Source organism: Panthera onca, chromosome C1 (assembly GCF_046562875.1).
Source record: "Panthera onca isolate mPanOnc1 chromosome C1, mPanOnc1 haplotype 2, whole genome shotgun sequence".
NCBI lineage: Eukaryota > Metazoa > Chordata > Mammalia > Carnivora > Felidae > Panthera > Panthera onca.
The window spans coordinates 56,048,815-56,074,165 of NC_138346.1; the positions used below are offsets into that span (position 1 = coordinate 56,048,815).

Below are 25,351 nucleotides of genomic sequence, written 5' to 3' on the forward strand. Positions count from 1 at the left end.
GGAAAAACTGGTCGGGGGATCTAGACCTTCTTGCCTTCAACTTTTCTGAAATTTTGTTTTCTGCTCGTCCAAATTTTGTAAATCCAGCCAGTTCATCTGAGAGATTTCCTAGATCTTGTTCCATAGTATTGTTGAAAATACCTGTTTAACACTTACCTGTTATATCATTATGCTTCCCATAAACTATCATTAGAAGCACAGGGCTTGGAGAAGCTTCTCTGTAGCTTAACAATGATCAATCATCAACTTCTGATCATCCATGCTAATAGATGAAAAGTGAAAAAAAATAGAAGTCCTTACTCTGGAAAAATCTCTACCATTTGCTTGTACCAGCTAGAACCTACCATAAATTAATACTTTTAGTACATAGATTAAGACAGCTGAAGACCAAATCAACATTCTTCAAACTGTATCATGACACACTGTAAAAAACAAAACAAAACAAAAAAACTGGTATGAACAGTGAATCTAGCATTAGTCCTGCTTCTTAACTAATTGCTACAGTAAGAAGCAGAGGTGTGCCCTGGGGTTATCCTCTCCAGAGTCCACGCAATTATTGGTAGGGTGAGGCAGTTAAGGAGTTTGGGGGATGGCCAATGAAACCAAGCTAAGATAAAAGTATGCAACAAAGTAAAGAATCTGGGTTGAAACAACCAAAGGTTAGCAAAAATATTACAAGTATATTATAATATGGAAACAGAAATTATGATTAGGGATTATTTGCCTCATTTTTCTATAATAAGAACATTTCCTCCTTTGAAGCTGGCAACCCCATGCCTCATTGTGAATATGGAATCTGCATGGTCAGAGATCATCTACTGGCAGGCATCTGAAAATACCCTGCACAAGTTCTTCTGATTAAAAGGAAATCAGTTGCATTGATTAACTTCTATAATATGTTGAAACAGAAAAGGTTAATGTACTCCTTCAAAAGCTTTTTAAATTATTATCTATGTTGAAGATAATCACCATACACATAAGGCAGAAATAACTTCTGAGTCTTATGATAAATTACACATAACCATAAATTACATATTTATATGTTCCAGGTGGCTGAACTTGTAACCAGTGAGTTCTTTGAACAAGGAGATCGGGAGAGATCAGAACTCAAACTCACTCCTTCAGTAAGCCCATCCTTTTATTATGACACATTTAGCCTTTGGAATGACATTTTCAGAAGCAACTCCAAATCACACCCTGAAAGTGGGAAAGACTGAGAGTGGATTTAAGAAAGCACTCCTGAAAGTTTAAAACTTTAATTAAACTTAGACGCTAAACACTCCTATTCCCAGGTTTCTGATTAAGAGTGGTGAGCTACTTAACAAGCATTTCCTGAGCTCACATGGCAAGACAAGTGGGCACAAGGGAGGATGTACCGAGTGGCACTGGAGTAGCTCCAAGCCCAGTGCTGGCATTACATAAGTGGTCCGTACCTACCTTGGAAGAGAAATACAGACAAAAGTTAAAGGCAGCCTGTCCAGCCTTGAGGAGCTTAGAACAGACAACTGCAGTAAATAATGGTCGTTCTGGGTTTTATTTTCCAGTTGGGGCTTTCTAAAATCCCAAACCGAGATCATTTCAAGTCTCTGTTTCTTTCCTTTGTTTGCAAAATGAAAAGTCTCACTTGGGGAACTAGGTTCTGTTGACTGAAATGCTATTTTTGTTAGATTCAACCATTCAATTATTATTTGAGAATGCTTACTGTAGGCTCAGGATGATGCTGGTTTTACTCAAACAAGACAAAAGACATAAATGCCTCATCCACAAGGAGGGGGTGGCCTCTATTCTTAAGGAATGGTTAGCTACAAATCGTCACCTCACAACTCAAAGAATGGTACAAAGCACTGTGCAGCTGGTACAGCACAGTAGATTCAATTAGACTCATTAATAGATTCATTAGGCTTAAGGAATGTTTGAATTGTCAGGAATGTCTGTTTATGAGGATTCAAGTCAACCGAGTTCTGAACATTTGGAGGTTATTTGTAAGATCTTCAAGTTTTAGGACGCCTTTCTTTTCGAGCATTTAAAAGTAAGGAAAAGCCAGAGAGCTAGCTCTTAGTCAAACAGCTTCACCTGTCTGAAGTCAGACCTCACAGCCTTAACTAATTTAACTATTCTTAATTTGTTGCCTACCTTTAAAAGGTCAGAAGACTCCATAGGCTAAAACACTCACCCTGTATTTTAGTTTCCAAAGCAGTATCTACTTATACTGTTTCCAGAACATCCCTTTATTCTTTTTTGGTAGTATCAGCAGATTTGGCTGTGATGCCAGTTTGGGGTACAGAGTTAATGTGTAAAACCCTAGTGACAACCCAAATTCCTCTCAGCTACATGTTTATTTTCAAATGAAAGCTTTCTTCCACTTAAAAATTGTTTCAGGGGCTTTGTCTGAAGGGTTTATAATGTAGCAATACCACAGGTCATTTAATTAAGTGGAAAAAAAAATGAGTCGGTTGCCAGCATTGGCGACCTGGCAAATGCAGTGACGCAGCACTAAGGAGGCTTTGTACACTCAGGTAAGGCATTCGCTGAACACATAAATGACATTAATTTTGCGGTGGAAACATAGCACTAAATGCTACTCTCTCCTCGCAAAAGGCTACTCAACATTGCCAATGACAGTCTCCTGGCTGCTGTGGCAGGGGTATTTCTCATTAGTCCTTTCCCAGAGATGTCTGGAAATGCATGCGCGCAGAGGTGACACCAGTTGTGTGTCTTTTATTCCTTGATGCTTAGGGAGAAAATTGTCTGGGAGTCCCTCCATCTGGTGTCACGGTCCTAGAGGTCATCAGGGTAACTTTCTGAAAACAACGGCTAATCTAGACCACAGCCAAGGGTTAATAGTAGAAGCAGTGAGTCAGTTAGTAAAACATGCTCAAGCACCTCTGGGTAGCGAGCGTGAAGCTGGGCACTGTGCATCCAGCCATGAGCAAAGCTGTCAACTGATGGGAAAGATAGACATTATATAAATAATCACTCATAATCAACTACAAGATGCAAAAGGCTGTAAAAGGAAAGCACAGGACAATCAATGTGCTATCTCACACTTGCACTCAAAAACATTTATTGAGAAGTGACTAGTCTAGAAATAAACTTTTACAGTATGGCCAACTGTCAACAGAATGCTAAGACAATTCAATGGGGTCAGTCTTCTGTCTTCTCAAATAGTGCAGGGACAGCAGGATATCCACATGCAAATGAATGACACTAGATCCCTGTCACCAAACCTCAAAATAATCTCAGAGTGGATCATAGACCTAAATGTGAGGGCTAAAACTATATGAGACTCTTAGAAGAAAACAAGGTATAAATCTTCTGAAAAATAAAATAGATAAATTGGACTTCATTAAAATTTAAAACTTTGCATCTTTTTTTTTTTTTTTTTTTTACTTCAGCTGTTGTTTATTGACACAGGTAGGCTCTATAGCAACAGGTCGGGAGGTGGCTGCAGTAGTGGGGAAAATGGAGGGTGGGGGGAGTGTTTGCCTGCAACGACGGCTGAGTAGAGTGTAGGAAGACAAGCGCACAGTGCATGACAATGTGGGAGTGGGGGGAGACTGAGGCGGGTGGGGGAGCAAGGAAGGGCCCGGGCCAGTCTCCTTAAACCGGAACCACTGCCCTATGCCACAACTCTTGTTGGCGGTCTCTTGATGCCAGGCCAGGGGTGGGAGTTGTCTGGGTGTCCGTTTTCTGTAGGAACTGAGTGGAGTACACAAAAAGGAGGAGATGCAGGAGCCGTTGCCCTCTGTGAAACTTTGCATCTTAAAGGACACTATCAAGAAAATGAAAAGACAGCCTACAGTATAGAGAAATTATTTGCAGATCATCTATCTGATATGGGCCTGGTATCTAGAATATATAGAGAACTATTACAATTCATAGAAAGACAACCCAATTTTTTAAAAGGGAAAATGATCTGAATACATATTTCTCCAATGAATATCTATATATGTATATATAGATACATACATGGCCAATAAGCACATGAAAAGATGCTCAAAATCATTAGTCATCAGGGAAATGCAAATCAGAACCACAATGAGACACCACTTTCACAGGGACTAGCTATAATTAAAAAGATAGACAAAAACAAGTGTTGGTGAGGATGTGGAGAAACTGGAACTTCCCACACTGCTGATGGGAACATAAAGTCATGCAGCTGCTTTGGAAAACAGTTTGACAATTAATGAAAACATTAAACATTGGCTTCAGCACATGGCCCAGCAATTCTGCCTCTAGGTATATCCCCAAGAGAAATGAAAACATACACTTGCATAGAAACTTGTACGTGAATGTTCACATTATTCATAATAGCCGACAAGTGGGAACAACCCAAATGCCCATCACCTGATGAATGGATAAATAAAATATGGTGATCTATACAATGTAATATCATTTGGCCATAAAAGGGATGAAGTGCTGATGCATGTTATAGGAATGGACCTTGAGGACATCATGCGTGGTGAAAGAAGCCTGTCACAAAAGACCACGTATCATACGATTCCATTTATGTGAATGTGCAGAATAACCAAATCTATACAAACAGAAAACAGATCACTGGTTGCCTAAGGGTGGAGCCTTGGGGGAGTTGAGGAGTGACTGCTAACTGATACGAGATTTCTTTTTGGGGTGATAAAAATGTGCTAAAATTGACTATAGTAATGGTTGCACAACTAATTGTGAATATACTAAAAACCACTGACACTGAATTTAAAAAAAAAACAACAACAACACAATTCTATACACCAGAAACAGTAATTAAGTAAATAAGGAAATTTCAGATAGCAATGAGCACTGAAGAGTAGATAACAGAATATTATTTTTTAATATTTATTTATTTATTTTTGAAATTGAGAGAGAGCATAAGCAGGGGTAGGGGCAGAGAGAGAGAGAGAGGGAGACACAGAATCCAAAGCAGGCTCCAGGCTCCGAGTTGTCAGCACAGAGCCCAATGCAGAGCTTGAACCCATGAACTGTGAGCTCATGACCTGACCGACTGAGCCACCAGGCGTCCCTAGAATAATATTTTTAAAGGAACATTTTGGACAAAGACTCATGCAGTTCACAAGAACCACTCCTTCCCCCAGCAGACCCTAGTCCTCTTTCCTGGTATTTCACATTTCATGTTGCAAGACAAGGATGAGAAGAGCCTGCGGGAGTCAGTGATCTTCTCTGACTGGAGATTTTTTTGGAGATATTTCCCTCAGCAGCACTCTTATGTCTTCTTGTGAGCCCTGGCAGCTGGTGATTTCTGTCCTGCCCACTCCCACCCTCATTGATAAGTCTGAAGGGTGCTGGATTGTGCAACATCTCCAGACCGAGGGGAAGTCCTGGATCTTCCTTCATGACCTGTGTGAATGCTGAGATGATGTGGATGTCACCCACTATCTCTGTAGAGGAAAGACCAAACCTACTCTAAGACAGGAATGCAGGGAAAGGTCGCTTCTCAGACCCTGGCCTTATTCTTTGATAGCAAAGACAGGGACATTCTTAAGGGAGTAGAACTGGCAGTGTTTGTTCAAGAATCCCCCTTAGCCCCCAATTCCAACTGATCGTTTCCCTTTTTATGTCTGCCCAACAGATATATGTCCCTTCTTTTTCTCAAAAAAGTATACCTAAAATTTCTAAACATTGTAATATCATGAAGTTTAAAGCCTGGGAGTGAGGAGAGAATGGGTACCTGCCACCATCATCCATCCAATGATAGATAAAAATTTAGGAATCTATTAATGACAGAAGCTTATCGAAAAACACAGTTGTCAAACCCACACCCCACCCTGAAAAATGAATACAAATAGTTTCTGTTTAAAATGAAACTGCTTTTAAGGATCTTTTCTCATCTATCCCACCTTCTTTCACTATAAAAATAAAAGCCTGCATTATTTTTGTGGCAATGAAACATATCCCCTTCCCCCTTGACTCATACCCAATTCCCAGTGAACTGATGACTTGATTTAGTGGCCATTACCTGTATCTGAAGACAGATTTTGGCCCCAAGGAGTTGCGTGCTATAAAGTTCAAATAAATTCGCTTACAAATCTCATAAAAAGAGGTGAAAATACTTTCTTTCTCATCACAGATAAAGGAAAAGAAAGTACATGTAAAGATTGATTGTGATTTGTGAAGTGTTCAGTTGGTAAAAATTGGATCACTGTGGCAAAGTGTTGACAAAGCACCTGTAAAATACTCCAGAGTAATAAAGACAAGCTTCTCCTCCCCCATTCTAGGCTATCTTTGACCGGAACCGGAAAGATGAACTGCCTCGGTTACAATTGGAGTGGATTGATAGCATCTGTATGCCTTTGTATCAGGTACTCAGGATTTGGGAGGTGGGGGGGAGGAGTTGGCGGTGCATGTCCTGACTGAGCCAGGAAAGAAGAGTGTATGTAATCTCAGAAACGTTAGTTTTAGGAGACCTTTCCAGGGTAAGTGTATTGCTAAGAACTTTGGCTGTGGTCAATCTTTTCTCAGATTTCTGACCGTCTCCTAGGAAAAGTTAGTGCTAGGAGGCCAGAGACCTGAGTTCTCCTTCTAGGACATAATCTAGGACATAATGGGGGCCTTGATGCCCCCATCTATAAACCAGGATTAAAAATATTTTACCTCAGTATTTCCCAAGCTGTGCCCTGTGGAACACAAGTATCCAGCCATAGCCTGATAGATATCTCTTCAAAAAGAGCTCTCAGGCCCAACAACTAGGGAACCTGAAGGCTCAGAGGAGTCCTTCAGGAAAGAAACATGTTCAACCTTGATCAATGCCAAATTTCTCAAACATTTGACTGTGGAAATCTTCTTCATTTTTGTTTTACAAGTTTTCTTTCACTTTTACTAATATCCTACGAGACACAAGAGTTCCATGAAACCATGACACATGGCCTTCTGTCCTGATCGCATGGTCTGGGCCACAGAGTTTTGAAAGAACCTTCCATGGGAAAGCTCTGCCTCTCTCTGAGATGCATGTGACAAATGCCGCTCCCTGGTGGTCGGGACCCTGCTTCTGGCAAGGAGACAAGTGTCATGGGCTTTGAATGTTCACACTCCACTTTTTGAGTACAGATTAGGATCGGCACCAGCTAACACTAAGGGTTTAGTGTTCATTGGCTTTTAATTCTGCTACTAAGCATTTGCTTTCATGTGTAAAACCTGGCGAGTTCTTTACCCCCTACCTCGCTCAATCAGACTGAGCTGCTTTTCCAACTTCAAAGTGAGAAACACATGCAGGGAAAGCAAAACCGCGTTAGTTTCTCACTCTGTGTAACTCCATTAAAAACACAGTATTGGTTTTTAAGGACCTCACAACCATTAAGTTTCAGGCTTATCTACCACTTCGTTTTCAACACTTTTAGGAGCTGCTGAGCCCTGTCACATTACACTAAAAAAAAAAAAAAAAAAAAAAATCCTAGAATACTATCTTGAAGATAGAAATGAAACTTTTTAATGACTATAAACAGCAAAAAACACCAAAATTCATATCTTTGTTTTACATGAACCATTCAATACATGGTAGCATAAAATCAAAGTTTTAAAATAATCTTAAGTACATTATTTTAGCTATAAATGGCACATAATGCTCTTGTTTAATAATGAAAACTTGGGTGAAAAAATCAAGAGTAACGTACACTTTATTATAAGAGGCTTCTTGACTTTCTTTTCTTCCTGTCTGCTCCTCCCACCCTTGCTTCTCTGGTATCTCTGCATAAGCTGGGTGCCCAGGTACAAAGCCCACAGCTGTTGGGTCAGATATATCTTGCTTTGCTAAATTCGCCTTGACTACCCATGTTGAATTATTTATAATTTATTCAGTTTCCTGTGCCCACTGAGGCAATAAATGGGATGAATTTTTGCAATTAGTAAATTCCTTTTACGGTGGGTAAAGCTTAGGAGGACGAAAACTTGTAATTGTGGGACTGATAAATTTCCGGTATTAGTTTGCAAATCTTCTTTGGAATGGACCCAAAGTCCACATATCCTTCCTATGTGATTGGTTATAATAAATGCTGGCAAGGATTCTCATGGGCTTTTCCATGCTAATTTCATTGTTTTGCGTCTGATTCACAATTCTTTGGGCTTGTCTTATACTTCCTATTAAGTACTTTGAAATCTTCAGGTTAAAAAGGAAACTACTTGAAATTGAAATCGAAACTAGCACTTTCCAGAATTTAGGGAGTAATACCACATCACATTATCTATCATTCTTGATTTTCCACATCTGTTTTACTTTACTCCCTGTCTGTGAGGTTAGATACACCTGCTATTTTTATCCACAGAAAATTAACATAGAGCAGTTTTAAGTGACATTCCCACCAAGTTAGAGTTGTGTCCCACATATCCGTGGCCTTGGTTTTGGTGTAGTGGTCTTTCTACCACCCATTCCACCTCTGCTGGGTATTTCTTCCACAATCTTTTCTTATTAAACTAACAAGAGAATCATGGCATTGTAAAGAGGAGTGTAGAAGGAGTTGTTTATAAAAGTTCATGTTCAGGGGCACCTGGGTGACTCAGTTGGTTAAGCGTCCGACTCTTGGTTTCAACTCATGTCATGATCTCGTGGTTTCGTGGGTTCGAGCCCTACCTCAGGCTCTGTGCTGACAGTGCGGAGCCTGCTTGGGATCCTGTTTCTCCCTCTCTCTGCCTCTCCCCCTTCATGCTGTCTCTGTCTCTCTCAAAATTAATTAATTAAAAAGATTTTTTTAAAGTATGTTCATTTCTGCTGCTATGTCTTCTCAGCTAGCAAAGTATGAAAATCATGTTCATTTTAAATGTCTTATCATCACTTATTTTTAAAAATAACACAGATTTTATTTGTAAATTCTTTATAAGTCTTTGAAACCAGTATTTCAAAAAGCCCTCAAACTGAAACTTTGCTGAATGATTTTAAGTATCCTCTCTGAGAGTCCCTATTTTGTTCCATCTCACACAGTTGGGGGAGAAGGGGATTGTCCGTTATTTAAATGGGCAATCTGACATTCACTGTTGCGCCCTGGAGCTGAAATGGAATCAGTCAGTGGGCAGGAATCACCATTAGTGCAAAGATACAAAACGTTGAGGAAGTAACTCACCAAGCAAGAGAAGTCACTGGTGTGACACTAGTTCCTGCAAATGTCTGCAGGAACTCAGGTTGTTGCCAAAAGGGAAGATTGAGGTTTAAAACATGAAAGTGCAGTAATAAAGAGCCTGAGAAAATAGAAAGCAGTTGGGAAAGTATGCAGGTGGCCAGAATCTCAAAAAGGGATTATCTGAAATGCCATGGTCTGAATTATGTAGAGTGTAGAAATCCAGGGTGGCCTTGCTAGGTCAGTCTGGGCGCAGGGGAAGAGGATACAGAATATTACAGATGAGACAAAGAATGTTCCTTTTCATGGCCAGGACCCTGCCCCCAAGGTGGAGCGGTTTGGGTGGCTGGAAACCTCATGTAGAACCTGAGGCAGATAGATACTCATGGAGAGAGCTGGGATCTCGTGCAGGGGAGCAGTGTGGAGAGCGCCTTCTAGCGAGGGTGGAAGCTCACCGAAGCACTGGGCTGATGGCCTGAACGTGGAATGTGGAAGGAGTTTAGTAGCAGGGTGGAGAGGGAGCTGAGTGGTAGATACATATATGGTTTTAGTACAGCTTTTTGACTTCATTGACTTTCACTGGGTGAAGTGGTTTCCCTTCATGGTGTTGAAAAGCTTGTGCATACGTCAAACTTCAAAATAGATCAAGCACTTTCCTCTTTCACTCCAGTTTGCGGAGTTTTGTCCTTCCTCCAAGCCAAGGGTAGATTATCGATGGTCTCGGATGCCTGAAGGGCTACTTACTAGTGTGCTAGGTGGGAACTCACACAAACTGCATTTTGGATGCCCACTGCATTTAAAACTGAAACTCTTATCTCTGAGACAACTTCAACTTCCAGGTAGGGCCTGTGTTGAAGGAAAAGCAGGCCAACTCCTCCAATCCTCCTAAAATCTATTCGTTAGGAAGTTACCTAAGTAATCTAGTGATTGACTGGAAGTGACTGCCAGAAAATACATAAAAATATATAAACAAAGTGGTGCGTGGAGGAGCATGCCCAGAACACTCCCAGATGGACAGATAGTTATATTGTAGGGAGATGTGACACTAATATTTACGTGTGAGTATATAATTCTCCAGAACTTGCTTGTCTTTTTAATCTGATGGCTCCAAACTTTTCTTTGAAAAAAATAGAAAATGGTCCTAACAGGCAGAAGTCATGATTTATCTGTGACAGCATTTCAATCAGGAAGCATATAGGAAGTCAAGAGTGGGCAGGGACCCATCAGAGCGTGTGCCCCAAGAGAAAACTAGAGCCCAGTTAGTTAGCTCCGTCCTAGCAGGGTATCTTGGAGGAACACATTGACATCTGATTCCCGTGCTTTCTGCTGTCTTTGCACCCTGCTGGGATCCATTAGCCTGCTGCTCAACATCTTTGGAGGGAGAAAAAAATATAAAGAAAGAAAGAAGAAAAAGAAAAAAAGACACCATCAAACTTTGAAGCCACTGCTGTACCAGCCTTAGGGATAAACAGAAAGCCTGATGTGACAGCATCACACTGAGCTTCTCTTTGCAATAGCGAGCTCAGTTTTTGCCCTTTGTTTTCATTCTTGACTTAATCAAACCTCAGTGTACCTAGAATTTCAATGATGCATAGAGGCATTATAAATCTTCTGTTGTTAAGGATTGAGGGATTTAATTGTTATTATGAACATAATCGCATTTGCAGCCCATCCCAAACAGGTTCTTGACTTGGAGGTGGATTTTTTCCACAGGTATTTCAAAAGGGCTTGACCTGGACAGGATCTAGCTGGAACAATTCCCTGTCTAGTTCTGCAAGCGTATTGCCTCTTTATTAAAATGCCAAGGAGTTTCTGCAACAGGCAGGGCTTCTGATGTTTTGATTACAGTAACTTTTGACCTTTTTTCTGCCTTCAGTTGTAATAGTCGTTTTGAAAAATACCTTCACCTGATGCAATTAATAAGCTCTCTGAAGGGAGAGAGAAAAGAATCTTTATAATTGAGGTTGTGAAGACTGGGAATTAGAATTGGTAAATTGGAAAAGAGGATGTAAAGTGCTAAGACAATTTTTCTGGACACCAGCAGAAGTTCTTTAAACACAATTTAATATTCCCCAAATGGCTCATGCTTTGTGTCCAGTTTTTTAAAAAAAGAATAAGTAATGAGCTACTGAGTCACTAGTTAGAATATAACATCATCTTCTCTTAAAAACCTACAAGGGATAGAATGTGGATCCAGAGAAGAACAATTGCATCAGATACTTTTTTTTAAAAAGGATACCACCCAAATGGGTTTTCTATCAATGCTTTCTCTACAATATCTAGCATTCTTATGGATGAGAGGAAGAAATAGTTGGGGCTAATTTCTTGTCTTTACAAGGAATGACATCATGTATAACTCAAGAAGCCTCAAGGAAAGCGAGGGAAATAAGTTCTATATTCTTTATAATTTATCTATCTGGCTCCACCTTTTCCTGGTGATGTGGGGAGGAGAGGCGTGCAGGGACTGCGCTTAAACTTGACAATTAAGGTATCACAGTTTTTTCTTGTTGGAACAGACCTTTGGGAGGACTGAAATGTGAACAGTTCCAAATCAGAGCTATGTCTTCGCCCCAGCTGCCATCCAGGCATCGGGGGGGGGGGGGGGGGGGGCTCCCGGGGGGGGGGGGCTCCCTCCCCTATCCTTGTGAACACTCTGTAAGCGTTGGGGAGAAAGGCCCAAACACACATACTGCCTGTTAGGTCTCACCGGGTTCATGGAGAGCTGGTGGTCAGGGCTCGGTGTGATGCCATGCTGGCCTCTAGGTGACCATGGGTGTGATATGCACTCCGCACCGGGCCTGGCCACTCGCTCTGGCTGCTGAAGTCTGTGGTCCTGGTAGGAACCTCTCGTGGCAAGCCCCTAGCAGTTTTCTGGTCAGATCTAGTCACCTGCTTTTCTCGCCTGAGTGCTCAGCTCCTGTGGGCCACCGGTGAACTCCCAGCTACTTTCTCCTCGCCGTGCTGTCCACACAATTTCCTTGGCACTTTCTAATAAGCTGCCTGGGTAGTGCCAACTTGTTCTAGTAAATTCTATCACTTTCCTGAATTAGACCCTGAGATTCAAGAGACAAGCCCTGCCCTGACCCCCCGCCAGGCTTCATCTCCCAAGGAACAGGGAAGGAACAAGGAACTCACTTCTCATTTTCCCTTTCTCCCCACCCTCCCTTTCTGTCTCTGTCCATTATCTCTCTCTCTTTTCTCTCTTCCCCCGTCCCCATCCCTCACCCCCACAGTGGAAAGTGTTTTAATTTCCTTTTCCTTGTCTAATGGGAACTATCCGTATATGGTGTCCCCTGTGCTGTCCGCACTAGGCTTTGTGGCCAGATGTGATGATCTGACTTGGCCAGATTTGGTTCTTAATAGGTAAAGGAGAATTCTGGAATTTAGAAACCCCCTTTCTCACCATACGAAGCTGGCATTCAGGGTTATTCTCTCTCAACGCTGAATGATGACAGCTTGCTGTTTCTAACGGGATCCACCATTTGCCTGCAGGAGGGAAGCCTACTGAGTTGATGGGCGGGGAACCATAGGCTTGACGATTCAAACAGAACAAATATACATTGGTTTAATATGTTCAAAATATTGTCCTTGTCACATACACCATTCCCAAATCTGAGTGCTGATAGTAAAACCTGTTTACTTCAACATTTTCCATGTACTATTAGTCAGATATGAATGGAAGAGAAATGTAAACATTTGAAAGTGTCAGTTTTATGTAGTTTCTAAGCCCCTTCACTATGGCCTGTCCTCCAAACTTTTGGCAAAGTGAACTTCCTTTTAAAAAAAATTGGATCATGGGGGTGCCTGGGTGGCTCAGCCGGTTAAGCATCTGGCTCCTGATCTCAGCTCAGATCACGATCTCACAGTTTGTGAGTTTGAGCCGCACAATGGGCTCTGCGCTAACTGCACGAGACTGCTTGGGATTCTCTCTCTCCCTCTGCGCCTCCCCTGCTCACTTTCACACACACTCTCAAAGTAAATAAAATAGATTTTATTATTTTTTTAATTTTTTATAACATTTATTCATTTTTGAGAGAGAGAGAGAGAGCGAGAACGAGCAGGGGAGGGGCAGAGAGAGAGGGAGACACAGAATCCGAAGCAAGCTCTGGGCTCTGAGTTGTCAGCACAGGGCCCAACATGGGGCTCAAACCCACAGACCGCAAGATTCTGACCTGAGCTAAAGTCAGATGCTTAACCCACTGAGCCACCCAGGTGCCCCTAAAATAAATTTTAAAATAAGTAAATAAATATTGGACCATGGCACCCCTGATTATACACCTCAGGTACTACCAGCATCTATAAGATCCCTTCCAGATTTCTCACTTTGGTATTTCAGGGCCACCTTCGCTGAGGCCCCCTGCCTCTTGGCTTCATCTGCTGTCACCCTACCCTCTTCCTCTCGCAGGCTCCCTTTGCCCCAAAGCACAGGACTCACAGCCCTTTTGTCTCTCTTCCCTTGCCTTTGGCTACCCTTCTGCTCCTTTCTGCCTGGAGAACCTAACCCCTCCCCCACCTCGACATTTCTGCCGAGCTCTGTCTTCTCATAATCACACGTAACACTCGTATTGTGATTGGCTGGCTGGCTGGCTCCCTCCCCCCTGTTACACGAGTTTCTTGGGACACCCTATTCCTGGTACCCAGCGCAGTGCCTAGCACAGAGTTTACCAGAACTGTTCGGTAAACGTTTGCGGAACAAGTGAATGAAGAAACCGAGTGAATGATGAGCACAGCACCACAGAATCAATTATAAGCAGTGGAATGTGTGAACGAGAGTTACAACGTCATGTTACATTATCATCCATAAATATATAAAACCTCTCATCCGAGTGTGCACCGTTCTATCCCTGCCCATAACCTGAAGTATATGGCCTATGATATCTTTTTAGAAAGTCGTTAGTTCTCATCATGGTTGAATTGGCCCTTAATTCTAATATAAAAAGGCTAGTTTATAGCCATGAATTTTTCAGGGCTTTGACTTTTTCAACTAGGAAATACGTGAAAGTTTCTCTTACCCTGCATTGGCAGAAAATATAGTCCTCTAGTTATTTTATTTTTTTAAATGTTTATTTTGAGAGAGCACGCACGCATGAGTCAGGGGAAGAGTCAGAGAGAGAGGAAAGAGAGAGAATCCTAAGCAGGCTCTGTGTTGACAGCACAGATCGATGTGGAGCTCGATCCCACAAACCATGAGATCATGACCTGAGCTGAAACCAAGAGTACGATGTTTAATCAACTGAGCCACCCAGATGCCCCTAGCTATTTTAATATTCACCCTTAATAGAGCTAGCACATGTACATGGATTTCAAGAACTTATAGTGTACTTTAATGTGATTTCATGAAATTATAATAAAACATGGTAACTTTATTATGATTAAAATGTAATCTTTCTTTGACTTAGAAGAGTTTTTAGATCCTACATCTCCAAACAGTTACCACTACAAGCATCACATCATCATGTGCTGAACATGTGCAGAGAGGGCTTACTGGTAGAAGAGCATTCAAGTTAATGTCACTGCTTGCATTGAGCATGACAGGTGTCAGGTAAACTCAAAACTGCCATCATGAATCGATATTAAAATGCTGGAATCCGGCAAAAAAAAAAAATAGATAATATATTACCTCATAAGGCTTTTGAAGGTAGAATTTAAGATAAGATCTACTTCTCCTTATCTGGCTGGCCAGCATAAGTAACTCTTTTTAAAAGTGTTTCTGTTCTGGAATCGTGAAGCTGAAAATGACTTAGCCACAAGTCCACACAAGGCCTGGAATGCTGTCTTACCTTGCTTCTCAGCTCCTCTACAAAACATATTTTAAAAGCTGATTTACCTCCTTTTCATGGCTCTTTCTTCTTTGAATCTCTTCAGAAAAAGAGGAAGAGAGAGAGGGAGAGAGGGAAGGAGGAAGAGAGAGAGAGAGAGAAAGAAAATTGCATTCTTCTACCAGGAGATGAATCAAGGCCTCTTTTAAAGATTGTTTTTTGCACTGTAAGTGCCTCTCCGAAATTTCTGCAATTTAATGTGCATTTGGAAGGTCAGCATTGCCTGAGCTCCTGGGAAGTGAGGCATGAGATAAACATAAAGCATTCTTATTATGCTATTGCCAAACAGAATCTTCTGTACTACTCTAAATGTTTCCTAAGAGAATTCAAGGAGGACTATCTGGATGCTCAGCCATCACCACTCCTATATTTAATTATCTGAGCTGCAGCCATAAAAATATTAAGTCACTCAGAGCACATTGCCTTATCTAGCAAGCAGATGGTCTATGGCAATGTGACCAGAAAGGGCCAGGCTCTCAGCCTCATGCACCAACCAATATGGCGTCCCAACAGTTGACTCTGTTAGCCACGATCTAAAATGAAGTTAAAGACTTCTACCAGACTGAGCACTTGGAAAAGAAGTTCAGTATTAGAGTCCTGACAGACATGGATGGGGGTATCCTTCTGTACATTTTTTCAGAAGGCAGACATTTATTGGATACTGACTGTGTTTACAAGGTGCTTTTACATACACAGTTGAATTTGATCCTAACTGTGAAAGAAGAAAAAACTTCATTCTGGATCCTATAATATCTAATGGTCTAGGTTAACATGTGAGGAAAGTGAAAGCTAGAGAAGCTAATGGACTTAATCTGAGTGAAGCAGTTTTTTACAGGGTAGAGCCAGAAATTCGAGTCCAAGTCCTCTCTGCCTTCATCTATGGCTTTTTCTCACTGCACTGCTCTGAGGAGGTAAAAGGCTCTGCCCAGGAGTGCTCTACCTTTGTAAACTTCCCATTTACGAAATAAAACCCTGAATCCTTCATAAGGAAGGATATAGGGGCCAGAGTAGAGATTCCAGAGAGAGCAATTCCTAGCAGACCAAATGGGCTAATGGATTCTGTTTCACTGGTTACTACAGAAAACTCTCTCAGAAGTATGTTATGTCAAGCTGTCCTTGATCTGACACTTTCACTGGCAAAGTGGGTTGACATTGCCAATAAAATGTGGCAGACTGGCCTCATTAGTTTATCTCCTCATCCTTCAGAGAATTCTATTAATATAATAATAGAGGGACTTTTTTAAAGATATAAACATTCTTGGGTAATGAGAAGAGGGTGAAAAACTTTTGAGGAACATGATAGAAAAAACCCTAGATTTCCTTGAACAGACTGTTCATGTAAGTAGGTATGTTAAGGACTCTGCTAGTGAAGACTCGGGAGGAAATAAGGAACACAGGAGAGAAAACATATTGCCTTACAGAATACTTGAATCGTCAGGAGCAGATTGTTAGTAGAAATAAGGACCTCACACTCTCTTCTTCCTGTGATGCCCCTTTACACTATTATCCACACATAAACACAAATTTACCCAGAGAGACTAGAGTATTGTGATGTGGTCACTTAACGTGAGGTTCATTCCAACCGTAATTTTCATGCCATCCTTTGAAACAGCAGCCTAGAATTCCAGTCAATTGACTTGTCATAATTTATTCAGTCATTACCTAATTTTTTTCTTTTTGCTAAAAGAGATAATTCTGAAATGAGCACCTTTGTTCAATATTTTATTGACTTATTTGGTACTACTAAGTGGGATTAGAAATAATGAAGTTGTACTTCTTAAAAAAAAGAAATTCCCAAGGACAACAGAATGTGAGAGGAAATAAGATCTCTTCAAATATCAAAAGCTGGAAAGGCAGTAACATCCCAGAATGTCTGCAGACAGAAGTGAGCTGATCTGTCTTTCAGAAGAAGCTCCTGAGAGGCTCAGGACTCAAAGGGGCCAAGTAAAGTCAAGAGAAGATACATTAGTTTCCTAGTGTTGTCTAACAAAGTATAACGAATTGGGGGGCGTCCAACAACAGTAAATCTCACAGTTCTGAAAGTGAGAAGTACGAAATCAAGGTGTGGCAGGGTCGATTCCTTCTGGAGGCTCTGAGAGAAAATCTGTTCCATGCCTCTCTCCTAGCTTCTGGTGGTTGCCAGAAATCCTTGGGATTCCTTAGCTTCTGAATGCATCACTCCAATTTCTGCCTCTGTCTTCACGTGACATTCTCCTGTGTCTCCGTGTCCCTGTGTCTTCACATGACCTTCTGAAAGGACACCAGCCATTGGATTTAGAGCTCATCCAATCCAATATAACTTCATCTTAACTTGATTCCATCTGTGAAGACTTTATTTCCAAAAAAGGTCACATCTCCAGGTACCAGAGTGTCTTTTAGGGGGATACAATCTGCAGTGAGGTTGAGGCATGAGCCTAGAAATAAGCAGAAAGGTTAGAAGTTGGCAAATGGAGTCTCAGGGACCTCTCACTACCTTCACAGCCAGGTAAACCACCCATGCAACCCTCCTGTCAAGTCAGGAGGCCAGAGAGCTCTTCCCACAGAGCCCTCATTGGGAGAATTCGTGGCTCAAATTAAAAGCCTATGGAATGACTGGCTGGACCCCATCCCCTGTACCCAGGACACCAGGGGCCAGACATGCCCAGAAGCAGCAAAGTAGGATTCCTTTTTAGGGAAACGGTGACCTCAGAGAAAAGATCCTCATGTACTTGCACCTGGGATGCTCTCAGTGAAAGAGTCAACTCCCCCCATACGATGCCCTTCAAATGAAGCCCACCGGTCAGCGACAGCCTCTCCCGCCTCTCCTCCCCACTGGGCACAATGCCGTGCCCAGTGCCTTGCTCTGAAGTATGCAAACAGGTAAGGGCCACAAGTACGTTTCAGGAAAGCCTCCACTGTGATGGAATGGAAGCAAATCAAGAAACACGAAGGCAAAAAGGAATTCAGAATAAACAGTAAATACAAAAAAAAAAAAGCCTACTTCAAAAAAACCGAATATCTCAATAAGACAAGAAATATGTTCTAAAACGAAACCAAATGCGGGTTATTATTTTCCAGTTGCCACATCATGATTTTTCTCCCTCCCCTGGACCCTCTACTAAGAAGGGTTCTCCTAACTGTCCCCACTGCCAGCTGCCGCCACTCAGACCTTGTCAGGCTCAGCAGCCGCTCTCCCGCTTCACCCCCTCGGTCCGATGTTCCAAATAAACACTGGAGTTACCTTCCTAAAGCAGCTTTGGCTGTGGGTCCTTCAGACCCTCCCTCCCCATCACTGGAGGAAAAACTCTAAGCTGGTACCTTTGACCTCTCTGTGCTCACCTCTCACTCCTTCCTCCCTACCCTGTGCTCTGGATGTAACTGGCCACTGGCCACTTCCCAAAGTGCTTCTCCACTGACGTTACACATGCGCGCGCGCACATGCATGCACGCTCGCACCCTGTGCCTTTGTTCGCACAGCTATCACTGCCACGTGTACCTTTCCGTCTTCTCTCCCAGAAAACCCTACTGTTACTTTAGGAAGCTGCTCGGATGACAGGCTCCCGGTAAACCCCTCTTTACTCCCAGGAGGTAGATACCGCAGCCCCGGAGGACCCTTTGCATTTTCCTTTATTGGCACATTAGACTTACTTGCGTTCATTGTCTCTGTTACTCAGCAGTCGTGCCCAGCGCATGTTCAGTGCCACCCACCTCCGCTCTGGTGCAAGCTGTTATTCAGCTGCTTGGAGCCCCCACGGGACGGCCTGAGCAACACATCCAGGGTACGGGGAAATGGGAAAGAGTGGGTTCCGCTAGGAAGATCTTGCGTTCCCTCCGCATCTGGTGCTTTCGGCGTGCCCTGAAATAACCCGCCATTCCGGAGTTGCCCTGTGGCGGGCGTTAGCATTTCTGTCTTTATTTCACGCCTGAGAAACTAGGGAGGTTATACTTGCTGTTCGCAATCGCCCCAGTGAATTAGGGGGAGTTTCAGCGTATGAGCCGCTGCCTCCTACAAGCAAAGGGAGGGATAAACTATAGAACCATAAAATAATGGAAAAGGAAGAGTAATTCTCCACGTCCTTGACTTAATACGTCGTCTGTAATCTTAGTGCTACAGATGCCCTGACCAGCCAAAAACTAAACAGGAAAGGAGAAAGAGCCACAGAGACCTACAGAGAAGTAAGAGACGGAGGGAAACAGAAATGAGACCTAAGACCAGGCAGGAGATGCTGAGTGTTTTTATAACCATCCTCTTTCAAATCTGCCCTCTACACTCATAAAACCTAAAGCTTGCTATCCTCAGACTTCTTTTTATGGTGATCTCCACAGGTTTGTAGGTTTGACTGAGAGTAACTCCACTCTCTACTTTTTAAACGTCTTTGGCCTTGCAAAGTAACTCTCTTCTTGGAGCAAAGGGAATTGGTGATAGTTAACATCACCCTTTCCAAGAGTCCGAACCAAAGGAGCTGAGGCATGTGGAAATGCTTTGGGAAGAGTAAACATCAAACGTTAAAGCACTCCATACATTGTTACTGCCATTAATATCACCTCTAAGCTTCAGTGGCCTGTGTTGTAAATTTGGATGATAACAGCCAAACTGCCTAGCTCACTAACAACATTCTTGAGCACTTACTGTGTGCCAGGCACCAGACTTTCCCAGCATCACCTGATTTAATCCTCTTAGCGATGTCAAGCTAGATACTACTATTGTCCTCTTTTCAGATGTGAAAGCTGAGGCTGGAGAAAAGACACAGATATTAAGTGACAGAGCTTAGATTCTTTCTGCTTCCAAATCTGGGTTCCCGCTTGCTGCCCCTGAGGAGTGTGTGTGCGAGCCTTAACATTACACAAACCTCACGTCCTTAGTGGGTCCACCTTACCTACACAGAAAGGAGATGCTGTTGTGATCCGAAGACACTTGACTAGAAGTGAGCTTGCAGATCATCTGCAGGTCGGGAAGGTGAAACCCTGAAAGGTCCCTTGTGACCCAACTTAACAGTGGCAAAGCTGGTTTAGACTTTTCCCTTCGGTTATGGTTTGTCCAATACACCCTGCCATCTACGGGGAAAACTTGAAACATATCATCTCAAAGTTCTCAAAGCTATCCTGAAGGGACAAAAGTTGAAAAGGAAGTCCACCTGAGTAGTGATGCAGATTGCAAACAAGCAGAAAGCAGATCAAACCAGGGAGTTTGTTTGGAAGGACAGCATGGTGAAGCAAGATGCCTGGGAGAACGGGGGAAATGGAATGAAAAGTCAGCAAACAAGGTAGAAAAGACAGCCCTGAGAGGGCCTGAGAAACTGAACAGAAAATCTGAAGGAAGATAAATGGATAATTTAACAGCCATTCAGTTTTTAAGAAAGACAAAGAACAAGCTACATTGCATCAGAAAAGGCCTAGAAATGATGATGGATGGGGCCCTTCAAATGAGTGGCGAACACAACAGAATCACAGTTGCCTGGACAATTCCCAGCTGAGGGCAAATTTGAGCAACTAAATAAGGATATGAGACTGATACGGATTGAAGAGTTTTTCAAAATCTATTTAATGGCCTGGCAGGGGACATTGATCGCTTCTCAGAGGAAATGTTTGGGATCAATGAGGTAGTCGGCCCTTATCTGTGATGTGGACTGGTGAGTGGGGTGGGGGAGGGGTTATCACACTGTCGAATAATAGACACATGACACTAGGGTGACATATAATTAAGGTACTGAAATAATTTCTGAAGTGTGGTGGTGAAACACTGAATTATTTTGATCTTCATGTAAGCATTTCTCTTCTTTATCTTTGTACTTATAGGCCTTCTTTCACCATTAACCATCAGGTGGATGACCTGTTATTTAATAATTCTAACACATGATCAAAGGTTGCTGCTCCCTTTATTGGTTCATGATAAAATTTTTGAATAAAATATTTTACTGCCAAAGAGTTTATACACATCCAGTGAACAGAAGTCAAAAGGCACAGACGTATTAGAGAAAAGTGATCCTTCCTCACACTTCTGTCTCCCAGTCACCTCCCTCAGGGCCACCACCTTTAACCAACTTTCCCGTATATGCATCTAAAGACAATCTGTAGGAAAGCATAAGTACAGTGGGCTTTACACTGTTTTTATACGTAATGCTCATACACCGTGCTTTCTAGTACAGTATGTATGCACACACAGTCTGCTCATATATATGTATATACATGTGTGTGTACATGTGTATATATGCATGTGTACATATATGTGAGCCTAAGTATGTCTTGTTCCGTATCTCGTTTTTCACACTTAATATATTTTTGAGATTTTCCTTTTCGGTGCCCATACAGCAACTGCCTCCATCTTTTTGATGGTCACAGAGTATCAGGTTTTAAAGATGGAGAATAAAATATTTGGCCAATAATTACTTAATTATTTAAGGACACTGATGTCATCCCTAATAGTTTCTAATAGTTCATTGTGCAATAAATATCCTTGTGAATGCAACATCTTCACACTTTATTTGTAGGATACGTACTCAGAAGTAGAATTACTGGCCATTTGGTATACAGGCATTTGAAATTTTGATAGATGCTGCCAACTTTCCCTCTGGAGAGTGTGAACAAACCAATTTATATTCCCACCACCAATATGTGAGATGCCTCTCTCTCCACACCCTTACCAATACACTGTGTTTTCAAACTTCTGGAATTTTGCCAATTTGATACTGTAAATCCTATCTCATTGTAGTTTTTATTTGCATTTTCCATCTCATAAATGAGTCTCATCATATCTTTAGTATAGACTTACTTACTTAGGAGCCATTTGTATTTTTTTCTGTAATCTCTTCATATTTTTCTGTTTTCTTGTCAGCTGATGGTCATTTCTTTTTCATTTGTAAGGGTTCACTATGTATTAGAGAAATATACCTTTATCTGTAGCCACAGTGGCAAATATTTTCCCCAGGTTGTCATTTACCTTTTCGCTTTATTTATGCGATAAAGAAATACATTGATTTTGTGCAGCCAAATTCATGAATCTTTTCTTTTATGGCTTCTCGATTTTATGTCTTATGTAGCATTATTTTCTCATTGTAAAATGAGAAAATTTAAAAACTTTTCTCAGGCCGTCTTTTAGTATTTTATGTATGTTTTATGTGTGTGTGTGTGTGTGTGTGTGTGTGTGTGTGTGTGTGTGTATATATATATATTTGTGTGTGTGTCTATATATATATATATATATATATATATATATATATATATATATTTGTATCTCTGATTCACCTGGTTGTATTTTATTTTGTTGGATGTAAAGTTTGAGGTCAGGATCCAACTTTAGGTTTTCAGATAGCTCCCCAGTTTTCCCATCAGCTTTGACTAGTATTTTTCCTTAGGATTTAAAAGGTCACCTAAGGGTACCTGGGTGGCTCAGTCAGCTAAGCCTCTGACTTTGGCTTAGGTCATGATCTCACTGCCTGTGAGTTCGAGTCCCACATCGGGTTCTCTGCTGTCAGCCTGGAGCCTGCTTCAGTTCCTGTCTCCCTCTCTCTCTGCCCCTCCCCAGCTCGTGCTTTCTCTTTGTCTCAAAGATAAATAAAAACATCAATAAAAACAAGAATAAAAGGTCACCTCTATCATATACTAAATTCCTTTGAATTTAATTCTATTCTTAGTCTTTCCATTCTATTCTATCAATCTGTCACCTAGTCATACTACTTTAGTTAAATGTTTTAATGATAAGCCGAGTGTCACCTTCAGCATTAATCTTTCAGTATTTTCTAAGCATTTTTATTTATCTTTCCATAGAAGCTTCAGAATTTAGTTCAAAAACAAATTTAGTTTGTCTTTTTATTTGGGATGCTTATTTAATTTTATTTTTAATCTATTTTTAATGTTTATTTATTTTGAGAGAGAGACAGAGAACAAGCAGGGGAAGGGCAGAGAGAGAGGGAGACACAGAATCTGAAGCAGGCTCTAGGCTCTGAGCTGTCAGCACAGAGCCCGATGCGGGGCTCGAACTCACGAGCTATGAGATCATGACCTGAGCCGAATCGGACGCGTTAATCAACTGAGCCACCCAGGTGCCCCTGGGATGCTTATTTAATTTTAAATGCTCAATGTTTGAAAGGTAGATTACTGTAAAACTCACTAACATTGAAAAGATAAAAAATTGTTGCTCATTAGAAAGTTTCTATTTATAAAATTCTAATGTTCCCATCCTTAAACTGTGCCTTAATAATGTAATAAAAAATATTCAGGGTTTTGGTCCTGCCATCCCCACACATACAGACTTTTTCCATATGTTATCTTTTTGGAAACTTAGCAATGTAATTAAAGAAGAGCCACAATAACATACCCTCAACCAGGCCTTTAAGTGGACAGATTGGCCTCTTTCTTTGGACAAGGAGAAGGCCAGCTAGTGAAACACCATCCTCCTCCTACACTCAGTGGTGTGTGTAAAATACTCCTTTTCTTGTCTTCCTATTCTTTCTCTCCAAAAATCTCACTTTCTTTATTATCTTATAAAATTAAGAAAAAGAAGATTCTCCTACTGTATGGAGAGAGACCACCAAAGTAATAGGGGATTTTTGTTCCAAAGATCTTGCATTTCTCATGGATGCTGTGGATCCGGTCCTCTGTAGATCTAGGACACTGGGGTGCACAGGCTTTGAGAGCTCCTCCCTGTCTCAAACCTGAGTTTATGTGGTACTGGGCATGAGAACCACCTTTAAAGCCTCACAAGAAATGTTCCATATTCATCTGCATGATGCTCACTAAGCAGTTCATCAGTACTGATAATTAGTGTTTTGAATCTTTTAAGACTCCTAAATATAAGCTAAAAAATAGAAGAGCAAATATTACTAGAGTATTCTAGAATCCATTCTTGAAGGCCCCATAGTACCTTTCTCAGAACACCATTCACACCAAGGGCATGGAATTGCAATTCTGTATTTGTACAACCCTCTCCCACGCAGGCACCCCATCCATTATGTTTGGAGAACTCTAGGACTCAAGGTACATGAGAAGCCTACACAAAATGTGTAGTAAACAAATGCTTGTAGCTCAAGAAACTAAAAATGTTTAAATGATCTTTCTTACACATTGAACTTGGCAAAAAAAAAATTAATAGACTTTATATATTTCTGTAAAATCTCAGGTGGCATGGTTTCACCAGAAAACATTCTGGTGCCTAGAGAGGTGGATTGTTACCATGTGGCTGTGTTTTAGTTACACGTTCCAACCACCTCTTATATGAAGCCCCATTCATCAAAGGCTGTGGCTTCTGGGTCAGCAGCTGTTCCTTCCAAGTCAGATGTTGCCTACACAGTGAACATGATTGATTAGCTACCAATGTGCTCTGAAAACTCAACCAACAGGATAACCTAGGACAGTATCCTAGAGGGGCTCATTATAACAGAAGAGACGGGTTCTCCTTGCTCCCATTTACGCAAGCTGTCTTTGAGCCTGCCTGTTATTTACTACTTAAAACCCTTGTTTTATTTTCCCAGGGCAGGGCAGAGTAGATGAGTCACAGATAAAAGATTCACTGTCTACACTTAATGTTTGGGAGGTGGTGTTTCTTCATTCCCCAGTGAAGCTGTCTCCCTCCTGTGGATTGGTCCTGAGACAGTGTCCCGAACACCAGAACAAGAGTCACTCCACTCTCCTGACACTGCAGTTAGGTGAAAGAGACACCTGTCAATACCAGCGTCCCAGTGAGGTCCCTCGTGGGGAGATACCGTGGACTTTGTCCTCGGGCAGGCCACCACTGACATCCCAGCTCTGCTGTATTTTCACCATGTACACTTTGGCTCCTTTAATTTAATTTCCCCAGTCAAAGGTTCCTCATCTGTCAAAACAGGATCCACAACACCAATCTCACAGTGCTGTTGTGACATTTAATCAGCCCACGTATGGGGAAGTCCTCGTGTGGAGCCTGGAGCATGGGACACATTCAGTACCCAGGGGTTTGTTCATTTTGGCAAGATGGTCTTACTGTCTGTCCCAGCAGGCAGATGGACAGCACACAAAATAGATTCAGCCCGCAGACATGTTTCATTCAGTTAAACACTGTTTTTAAAACTATAAAATGTTGGGGTGCCTGGGTGGCTCAGTTGGTTAAGCGTCTGACTTCAGCTCAGGTCATGATCTTGTGGTTCGTGGGTTTGAGCCCTGCGTTAGGTTCTGTGCTGACAGCTCAGGGCCTGCAGCCTGCTTCTGGTTCTGTGTCTCCCTCTCTCTCTGCCCCTCCCCCACTTGCACTCTGTCTGTCTCTCTCTCTCAAAAATAAACAAACATAAAAAAATTTTTTTAAAAACTGTAAAACATCCCATTTGCCATTGGCCTCACCCTCCAAACTGTCTCGTGAAGCCCATTTCTCTCATTAATGGTCCTGGCCTGGCCCTGTAGATGTTTAAGACTCTTACCCTATATAATGGAAATAACAATGCTGTTAGTCCAAGGAGACTAAAATTCCTGCCTCATTAATTCAGAATGTTAATGTCATTTGTAAATATCATTTTCCATAAAGGAATCCCTTGA

At 41.7% G+C, this 25,351-nt stretch overlaps 1 protein-coding gene and 1 long non-coding RNA gene across 4 annotated transcripts in view; one reads left to right on the forward strand and one right to left on the reverse strand.

The window, feature by feature from the left end:
• The window catches only part of PDE11A (phosphodiesterase 11A), a 413,214-nt gene that overhangs the window by 375,070 nt on the left and 12,793 nt on the right, over positions 1-25,351 (forward strand). For all 3 annotated transcript variants that reach the window (XM_060621932.3, XM_060621931.3, XM_060621933.3), the window contains exons 18-19: positions 1,050-1,124; positions 6,228-6,311. In XM_060621932.3, coding sequence (XP_060477915.1) covers positions 1,050-1,124; positions 6,228-6,311 — 159 coding nt within the window. The remainder of the gene's footprint in view (positions 1-1,049; positions 1,125-6,227; positions 6,312-25,351) is intronic.
• LOC132671305 (uncharacterized) lies at positions 16,505-18,253 on the reverse strand. The gene is made up of 2 exons (XR_009607039.3): positions 18,191-18,253; positions 16,505-17,286 (listed from the first exon to the last, which is right to left on the reverse strand). It is a non-coding gene; the product is annotated as an uncharacterized LOC132671305 (long non-coding RNA).